Here is a 10,351-nt window from a genome sequence, read left to right on the forward strand (position 1 = left end):
CAACCTGAATTAACTAAGCTAAAGTTCTTCTGTTCCTTGTGTAGTCTTCATGTCTCAAGTCTTTAAAACAGAACAAGTATGATATTGATGCAGAAGATAGCTAACAACATGTCAAACTTTATAAATAAGAGTTTGAGACATCATATTTAATTTGTTTTATTTGATTTTTGATTGTTAAAAGACTGACAAAATGAGGGGAGGGAGTGGGAACTGGGATTGGTATGTAAAATTTCAATTAAATAACAGGAGAAAAAAGCCTTCATCTGAGACAAATAATGTTTATATGATTCTCATTCTAAAAGTAAAAGTGACTGCAAACAGAAGGCACACATACGCAGGTCATGGCCTGGAGGATGAACAAGCCACTTCCAAGGAGATGTGAAAAGCTGAGTACTTGGGCTGAAGCTTACCTTGCATTTGTGTTTGGCCTTTGTTCTTATAGCTACAGAGATAAACTGTTCATTAACTAAGCAGGTCTTGATTACGAATGCATGTATTTTCTTAAAAGAAAGATATGTGGAAATGTTGAACAGTTTTAGCTACTATCGGTTCAACCAATGAAGTTTTCTTTCTTAAAAAAAAATAAAGACTATCAAAAGGAGGATCATGCCACATACCAATGTCATTAATTATAACTACAAAGTGATGTACAATTGTTTCGAATGCTTGAGATTTCAATTAGGGTATGCTTGTATGAAATAAAAGTAAGGTTAATTTATAGTTCAGACAACTACATTATACCAAGAATTTAACCATAAATGATCATCAAATACATCAAAATATCCACTTTCACATAGAATGCTATAGATCAGAAGGATGGAATATTAGAGAAAAATCCAAATATATCTTCAACCAGTTAAAACCATCTTGGAATTAATCTAAATGAGAAAACTAATCATACTTCCTATAATAATGATATATATTTGTTTCAACAAAATTTACAGTAGGAACTGAACCTTAAATTGGTAAGTACATGGATGTATGATACATACAATGTAAAATGTCTAAAATTTTAAATTTCCATTTTCACGAACATTGAAAAAGTAAGAACTTTTTGTCATTGAAAAAATACTGTAAATATATCAGGTACTTTATGTTGACTCATGATTGGGGGTTATGACTTTTTTTTCCTAAGAGAAAATGTTTTTTTATTAAGTAAGCATACAGTAATATGTGTCTCATTTTTATTCTTCTATGAAATATTTTTTTGAAATTATTATAGAATAAGAAAGTGCTTACATGTATTTAAATTTCCTGTCTTCTATCACTAGTAAATGATAAAAACAAAGTGATTATTCCATGCATAAACATGCCCACATAATGGTAAATATCTCATTACTCAGGTAACTTACTGTGCAGCGGCAAGATACTGTACGTTCTGCATCTCATGCCTTCAGAACCATTTTCATATTTTACTATCATCAAAACTCACTTTTTATTAGCCCCTTTAAAATGCCTTCTACTTCACACAAACTTACTGCATATCCAAAAGCATATTAAAGAAGTGAACAGGCCGGGCGGTGGTGGCGTACGCCTTTAATCCCAGCACTCGGGAGGCAGAGGCAGGCGGATCTCTGTGAGTTCGAGACCAGCCTGGTCTACAGAGCTAGTTCCAGGACAGACTCCAAAACCACAGAGAAACCCTGTCTCGAAAAACCAAAAAAAAAAAAAAAAAAAAAAAAAGAAGTGAACAGTCAAGTTCAAGTTGCTTGTATAGTGACCAGCTGCAAAATCCTGCAAACATGTTCATTTCCAAGTCCATATTTTGCTGCCTTGATGTTAACTCTATCCAAACCAGTATCACTATGCTATTGAGAAGAAAACACTGCATTCTGTGTCAACAGGAGTGACCCACTCTGTGAGTGAATGGTCTGCATTCATTTTTGATACAGTATCTGTTTCATAGCGTCTTCTAACCGAAACAGTTGCCTGTAGTATAAGAATGTTTAGCTGGGGCCCAGCAGTGGTGGCACAGGCCTTCAATCTTAGCACTTCGGAGGCAGAGGCAGGGAGAATCTCTGTTAGTTCGAGGCCAGCCTGGTCTACAGGAGCTAGTACCAGGACAGCTAGGGCTGTTACACAGAGAAACCTTGTCTTGAAAACGACAAAAACAAAACAAGAATGTTTAGCTGGACCTGACTGCTCATGCCTGCAGTCCTGCACTCAGAAGACAGAGGTAAAGATTGCAGAAAGTCTGCGCTAACTCCACCTACACTGTGAGATGCTATCTCAAAAACAATCGAACAAACAAATGAAAGAATTAGAAACGAGTCAGGTGTTGGGGGTATATGCCTTTAAATTTGTTCCACTTGACTGTCAGAATTGTCCTTTTTAGTAAGCTTGCTAAGTAGCATGTTTCCTTACAAAGTTTGTATAAATAATCCATGTTTTCTGAACCCTCACCTCCACCCCTCTCTTCCCTTTTCCACCTTCTTTTTATGTTCTGTTCTCAGCATTCCTCCAACTTTAGGACACATAAGGACTATTTGCTCCCTAGCCTGCTTCTGCTAAAACCTTTATCCCATCAGTGAGACACTTTCTAGGTTACCTCATTTACTGTTTTATAGTTCCATACTTCTCTGGGCAAATTTCACATTTAAATTTTCTCAAGAAATTGAAATTTTATAACATATACATTTATCTTAATAAATAAATTCCATTCCATATCTTATGTTCGTTCTCCATTTATCTGTCGGTGGACATCGAGTACGATTTCATATCATTGCCACAATGAAGGAGTAGCCACACAAACTGTGTGTGTCTGTAGGAGGACATGGTACACTTCGGGAATGTGCTCAAGCATGGTCATCACTATTTCAGTCTAATCACAATGAGAAGGACAAACTGCTGTGCCATTTGATGCTAGCTTACTTTTCTCTGAACTCAACAGGAACTTCTCATCATTTTGGCCATTGGAATTTTTTTTTTTAAAGTGAGTTATACTCTTAATATTTGTCAATTTTATAATTACTTTTCTACATAGTAGCTATATCCTAAAGGACAGCAAAGCTATGACATCTGGTTATCGTGCATTTCTATTTCATGGACAGGTTTTGATTTTATCAGTACTAATATTTATTTTCATTTGCTCCATTTAAAATTTTTACCTGCACACATTCAAACATCCTTCTATATTAAAAAAAATGTTATCTTTCTACACTAAGTTGTTAATCTTCAGAGGAAACTTTAGAACTTTAGAGAGATTTTATTAATCACCTATAATATGTAAAAAAATACATACTGTCTTAGTAGTCACTAATATCATCAGCTTATCTTGACATCAGTGTGTAATTCTGAAAGTCATATGTGAAACAGCCACACTTGTTAAATGCTTCTCTATTTTTATATTTCACTTTTAACAGAAAACTTAATTTAGTAAACTTGAAACAGTATCTATTTTATTTTAATCAGTATCATAATTTTAACTCATGTATTTGGTGCAAGAATATATTTTCTACCCATGGGCATCCACCTTTCTCAATTTGGGACATTTTTAATACACTAAAAAAAATTTCACTTTTTTGCCTAAGATCTTAAACCTTTGTTGGTATATTATTTCACAGAACAATCATTTGTTACATTCCATTACACTTGTAAAATGTGATACACACACACTTCAGAGTGGTAGTTGATCTTATAATCAGCCAACACTAGCGCAGTCTCTCAATACAGTATTATTTCTATGCAGTCTATTAAAGTATCCATATAAAATTCACCTGAAAACAGTGTAAATTTAGTTCCCATTTATTTATTTATTTATTTATTTATTGTGTGTGTGTGTGAGTGATATTTCACTTTGTAGTTCAGGTAGGCCTTGAACTCACTGAATATGTAGCTCAGGGTGGATCATACATCAAAGCAATCTTCCTGCCTCACTTTCCCTAGATTCCAAGTGGTAAGTCAGTGTGCATTAAGTGTCACTTCTGTATTTGGAAGGCATCCATTCTCTCCCAGGATCAGCATGAAGCAGGGGAACTGTTGCAGACTGCCTCCTCACCTCATCAATGTAAAAAAAGGCCTTCAGTCTGTTTCTAAACATTTCAAAAATCATTATTTTTCAGAAAACTATCTGTTGCAATTTCTATGATTTTTCTCTAATACTCCTTGCGTGTTGGCATGTGATTAGCTTGATCATACCGATTTTTGGTATTTTTGAGAGGAGGCTTGCTACCATTTCAAGTCTACCCAAATATATTTGGGATAAAATGGTTGTGTGATAGTTTGCTCTATCTATAAAATTCTGTTGTGTCGTTTTTATTAGGGTAAAAGTAGGATGGGAATTTTTGTAGATGTATTCATTAATCCTGAAATTCTTAAGTGCTACCTCCATTTTATTTTGCGACAGTATCTCATACAACCGAGGGTGACTGGATCACCGCTGGCTATGCACTCCTGATAGTTCTGATTCTAGCTCAGGAGCTGGGGTACCACCAGGCCTGGCCTTTGACTTGTTGCATTTTAAAGATTTATTCTTCACTCTGAGATTGCCTACTATAACCTTACTAAGAATCATGCCTTTTTTTTTTTCATCTTAACTGCAGGAATTTAGAAACTTAATCCTATCATCATTAAACTATTTCCAAAAATGAATCCAAGTATCTGCATTTTGCTTCCATCACTTCTAGCGACTGTAGGGTTCCAAAGTGTCAGCAAGACACATGCCATTTTCATTTCTGAAGTCAATTTAATAATCACTATTTTAGTATTAATATGTCCAAAGAGGCCCAAACAGAGCTAGAAATGTTTTCAAGATTAGGAAGACAAACTAAACTCCAAGTTCTTTCAGTTTTATGTGTAATCTTTTTGAATTAAGCACATCACGTTAATTTTTGTATCAAAAACAAGGTGAATCATGAACAGCCTACCTTGGCCAGCACAGTAATTTCTGACGAAGTATTATTCGAAGGTAACCTGAGATCTGACACTGTCAATGTAGCCTTTTCCAGCATTAATGAGAATATTTAAACCTTGTGTTTATGCACACAGAACCATGCTTGTCATTTAAGACATCTTTAAAGGAAATCAGAGATGACAGCAGCTTCAAGGGGAAGACTGCCTGCAGAACAAGTGTGCCTGAATCCTTACAACTTCAGCGCTCTTTCTACTTTTCTATCTAGTAACTTCTAATACAACGAAATCTAGCATATAGTTATGAAATATTTGATGTCTTTTCTACCCGAAAAGATCTTAACTATAGAACACACTTACGGTCTTTATCTCATTGTAGAACAATCTTAGGCCTAAATAGAGTAAATCTAAGTCTACAAAATAGGATTTTCTCATCAGCGAATTTAAATATTCATTTATAGTAGATTCCTATATAGATTTAAGTAATGGAAATTTAAGTAAAAAATTGTGAGAATTTTCAGGATTTCTGCTAGTAAATTTGTCACATACTTTAATAGAGGCCCTTTTTTCTTTTTAAACATTTTCTCAACAAACAGGATTGTTTATCTTCAGAGTACAATGACATTTAATTAAAACTTAGCATATATTATACATCTGAAGACCATCTAAAGTGTCCCAAATAGAGTTTTCTACTCTGGTTCCATTCCCATGGTTTCTTTTTATTCATCTATTTCCAACTTGGAACTACTAAATAAATGATAGCTGGGTAAAATGGTGACTGTGAAAAAAAATGGTGACTGTGCTCAAAATTTAGTAGATTTATGTACACTTTCTAGAAAGTGCTCTAGATTAAAGCAAATGAAAACCCTAAAGGAGTGGGGCGATACAGGACGCTGCAGCTGTAGGAAGGCAGAGCATTTTCTGCTGTGCATCATTTACTTGTCATAAGAGCTTGATGATGGGACACATATTGACAACAATAAGCTCTATTCAAGTTAACCTATCCCAGTGGACTTTTAATAGGTCTGAACTGTATTTATTTGATTCCCTTCTTACCTCATATGGAAGAGAGAAGATTATGCATTTTTTTCCCCTCACTGGATAGTATAGACAGCTAAATTTCAAGGATTAGATTGAGAAACAAAAGCTAAAAAGAACCCCTTTATGGATTCTAAATTGCCTCCCATTCAAGTACCGAGATTTAAGAGTGCTTAAACATTTATTCTGCTTTGTCAATGTCTGGGAAATTTGCTATTAAAAAATGAGTCAAAATATATACTTTTTAAATTTTATTATTACTGTTTAGCAATGGGAAAATGCAATTTATTTACACCAGCAGCCATATGGGCAGGGGAACACACAGAGTTAATTAGCTATTTGTATAGGATGAAGTACTTAGTAAAAAATAATCTTCAAAACAAAGGACAGTGGTAAAATTCACACTACCCTCCCCCAATGATCCCAGCATGCGATAATGCCAGGCAGTGGCCCCTGGGCATGCGATGGTGGAAACTAATTTATGGAAGAAAAAACCACAAACCACAGAAATTTAAAGAACCCCTTTTCCCCATACACACACACTCAGATACATAATAGGATTACAGAGTGGTCAATACAATTAATTGAAGAGGAAGGATAGAATTTTGCTGTTACAGAAGCAGGGAAGGGAGCGTTCCTAACCACTGTCATCTATATGGCAGAGAACATTAGCTCCCAAACAAGTAGTTCTTCCCTCAGGGCAGTAATAGCTGAACTGAGCCCACCTTCTATCTACACAGGGTGGGAAGTTATGGCCCTAATGGAAATGAAGGAGACAGAAAACAAAAACAGGAAGTAATATGAGCAAACCATTACGCCAAATTACCACCCACTTCTTATGTTCTACCCAGAAAAGACCAGAGAGAAAATATTAAAGTCACATTTGAGGCTCCCTATCTGAAGGCAAGAGTGAGCGGGCCATGGCCTTCCTCCCTTTCATGTTTCCCAAGCACTTTAAATAGACAGGAGTCTTAAGACTGCTTTCTCTTGAATTCACTGAAGGTGCATGCAGAACTCATGTAGAAAGGTATCTTTTAAAAGTATTTTTAGTTCCTGGCCAAGGTTTCATTTTTTTCTAGGCTCTCATAATTCTTGGGACTGAGCATCCATCAAACTGTAACTAGGCCCCAACCCTGAGCTGGAAAACTCTGAGAAGGCAATAGATAGTCTCAAGGTCCAATCAATACGGTTTCCTTAACTCTTGAGTACAGTAACCCAAATCAGTCCATAGAGTTCAAATAGAACCTGGGAAAAGGCAGATCCGTACACAACAGGGTTAGAAACATGGAGCAGCATTAACTCCATCCTGTGTATACCAGCATTCGCGGTTCTGCTGTAAGTCCCAAGAGGCAATATCCATGTAGTAATGGGAAGGAAGAACTAAGACAAAGCAGGGGATAGACTAGCAAGGCAGTCCTATATAAGAGAAATACATAGACATGAAACCACCTTGGAAATACAAAGTTACTTTCCCATCCCGATCCAGAGGGAGCCATGTGAATACCCTCCTACCAGTCCTCCATAAAAACTGGTAAAACAAAAGGAACAACATAAAAACTTAAAGGAACAACAACAAAAACCGAAAATAAACAAACAAATCAAAAAAGGAGAAAAGAAACTTGTATAGGCTTCAGACGCAGGGCACTGGAAGGTGAACTGAAACCGGTCAGGAGAACAGCTAGCGTGGCAAGCAGCACCGGGAATCATGAGCTGCACCAGATAGGCAGTGGAGCAGTGACAGGAACATGGCCAAGCCAGACGGATGAGGCTGGACCCTTTACTGGGGTACAGAATGAGGTAAGAAAACATTTCAAATAAAGCAGCACCGTTCTGTTCTGCTCACCTCAGGACTCCCACCCTCCTACCCTCCATCAGCCCTCACTTAGGGACTACAGAGGACAGGTCTGAACTGCCGCTCACTTCCCCTCCACTTCTATGCCAGCCTCCAAAGCCAGGGAATTTTGGAGGTCTCTTCCTAACTTCCAACAACAAAAAGCCAGCCCCTGCTGCCAGGAAGGTCCAGTGGACCGAGTGAAGCACTGTCATCTGTGAGGGCCAACAAGGTGGTGGCAGTCTTCATTCACCATAGCAGAGGTCTGACTGCCCCATGGAAGGGAGAAGAGATTCTGCAACCATACCAGGTAAGCAAGGCCTCTTTCAGGGCCCTTAGCATTGAACTCATTCACATTACTGAGGGCAGATGGAAAACATTCCCTCCTGGCTCAATTTTCAGACAGCCTTCTGCTTGGCCACTGGGCCCTTCTGTAGTTCAGTGGTGTCCCTGACAGGACAGAGACCTGTCATAGTCATCGAGTCAGACCCACAGACTGGTTCTATCGCCAGTAACTCAAAAGCAGGAACAGACTGTGCCACCAAACAAGTCCACGGTGATTCACGGTATGCATCTTCCAGGTGGAGATGGCATGTGGTTGCAGATGTCTGCTTTCTCCTCACAGCATCAGAACAAAGTCTTCAACTGTTTGTATACCACCGTGTCCTTTGCCAAACCTTTGCCTCTGAGGGAGATGGAAAGAGAGCTTCGGGCGAGTCAAAAGGCGAGGCCTTGTCCCCACATCAGTGGAAATCACTGAAAACGCTGGACCTCTGGGAAACAGGTGGTTCTCAACTTCTTGTGGACAAGGTCCAGGGCTTCCTACCAAATTCAAATGGGAATTGCTATTTTTCTAGTATCCAAGTCTCATACCCGACTTTCACTTGTATCAAAGAGGCCCAATTTGGTTGGGGCTTAGGAATCGGGGGAGCAGTCCACTGAAGTCGACTCATCATGGACTGACCATGGACAGTATCCAAACTCTGCAGGAAGCCCTTGACATCAACCAGATCCAAATCTGAGAAACAAAAGAATTGTAGATGCTGGGCACACAGTTGCTCACCTGTGTACTGACGACGGCAGCACGGGGATCTTGTACATCCAGGTGTATTTACAGAGCTCAAAATACAGCACAAGGCCTGTGGACACAGTCCTGCCCAGGATTTCAGAGCTGGCACTGGGTACCCTTTCGAATGGATCCAAATTCCTAAATTCTCTTCTTTGGGCTTTTTTTTTTTTTTTAATGTTTTGTTTTGTTTTTCAAATGCTAAGATCTTTAAGGGTAACTGGGGCTTTTATCTTTTTTTTTTTCTTTTTCTTTTTCTTCCCCCCCCCCCTCCAATTTAGCTTACTCCTCCAAGCCACGGGACCAGTCTACATTATTGTCCCGGTCACTGTCGCCCTCTCTCACTTGTTGGGGACTACTGGAATTCTGGAGGTGAACGCTGCAGCTCCGGCTGGGGCCCATTCCCAGGATCTCCAGGCAGGGAGCAGAGCGGGTGGCGGCGTGCTCCTTTGTCTTCCACTGGCTGGATGCCAAAATCCTTCACGCTGCCCGTGTCTGCGAACTCCAGGTAGAAGTAGCCACACTTGACAGCCCGGTGCACCTCAAAGCAGAATCCCAGGCAGGAATCCTCTATCAGGTCTACGTAGATCTCCTGCGCGATGGCCTCCAGCTTGTTAGTATCCAGGTTGGCCAACGAAATCTCCTCCATCTTAATCGGGGAAGCGGCTGTGCAGAGGGCGCTGCTTTTTTTTTTTTTCTTTCTTTCTTTTTTTTTTTTTTTACTCACGGCAGAGACTCGTCGGGCTCCGCGGGCCGCGCTAGGCCTTGCAGGCCTCTCCGGGGCCGCGTCCTCCGGGTCGGCGACAGCGGCGTCCGCGGCGACAGCAACGGCTGCTCCGGAAGCCCCGACGCTCGCTCGGCTCCGAGGATCACCACGTTCGCGATTCCGAGCTGCGGCCCGGCCCCGGCTCAGCGCTAAACCGTCTCAGCGGCGCCTCACCCAGCCGTTCCGGCCTCTTCCTGTGGCGGACGGTCTGGGTCCGCCCCCCCACTTCCGCCCCGCGGTGCGCCTGCGCACTGGGCTCGGCGCGGAGGCTGGGCAGCGGCTATGGCGCAGATCGCTGGCAGGGAGCATAGCAGGGGCTTCTCTAAGAGCTAAATCGTGCTTCTCGTTCTCTCGGTTCTCGAAATGATAGCAACGATCCCGTGTTATCTTTCTTAGCATTTTAAACGTTCGCTAATGAATTCACCTAGGTTTAATTGATTTCCTCTGTAAAGGGAGGAATAATAATGACTTGCTGCGGAATTAATTGAATAATGATTTTAGGCATAGTTACTCAGAGACGACTGAAAATTTGACTTATAGGATTGACTTATAGTAATTTACGGTACTGCCGCAGTTGTCTTTTAAATCCACTAGATGGTGCAAGGAAACAAATTACCGTATAGTTTCTTTGAGTCTTTGAATGAAAAAAAAAAAAAAAAACCTAGAATCTTGACACTAAACACATAATTCAAATATATTGATCAAATAAACCTAAGGCATTTATCTCACTTATAAGACCATTAAGTCAGCGTGACTGTAAAGAAATGAGTACATAGGTCTCTAAAATCGCTAGATGATAAAA

The 10,351-nt window shown here is 39.7% G+C and overlaps 1 protein-coding gene across 1 annotated transcript; it reads right to left on the reverse strand.

Annotated features, from left to right (window-relative positions):
• Window positions 1-6,122: 6,122 nt before the first annotated feature.
• Window positions 6,123-9,756, reverse strand: Atxn7l3b (ataxin 7 like 3B). The gene has a single exon (XM_057758208.1). It carries the CDS (start codon window positions 9,430-9,432, stop codon window positions 9,139-9,141), a length of 294 nt encoding a protein of 97 aa, XP_057614191.1. The 5' UTR covers window positions 9,433-9,756; the 3' UTR covers window positions 6,123-9,138.
• Window positions 9,757-10,351: the final 595 nt, after the last annotated feature.

Source organism: Chionomys nivalis, chromosome 25, assembly GCF_950005125.1.
Source record: "Chionomys nivalis chromosome 25, mChiNiv1.1, whole genome shotgun sequence".
Lineage (NCBI taxonomy): Eukaryota > Metazoa > Chordata > Mammalia > Rodentia > Cricetidae > Chionomys > Chionomys nivalis.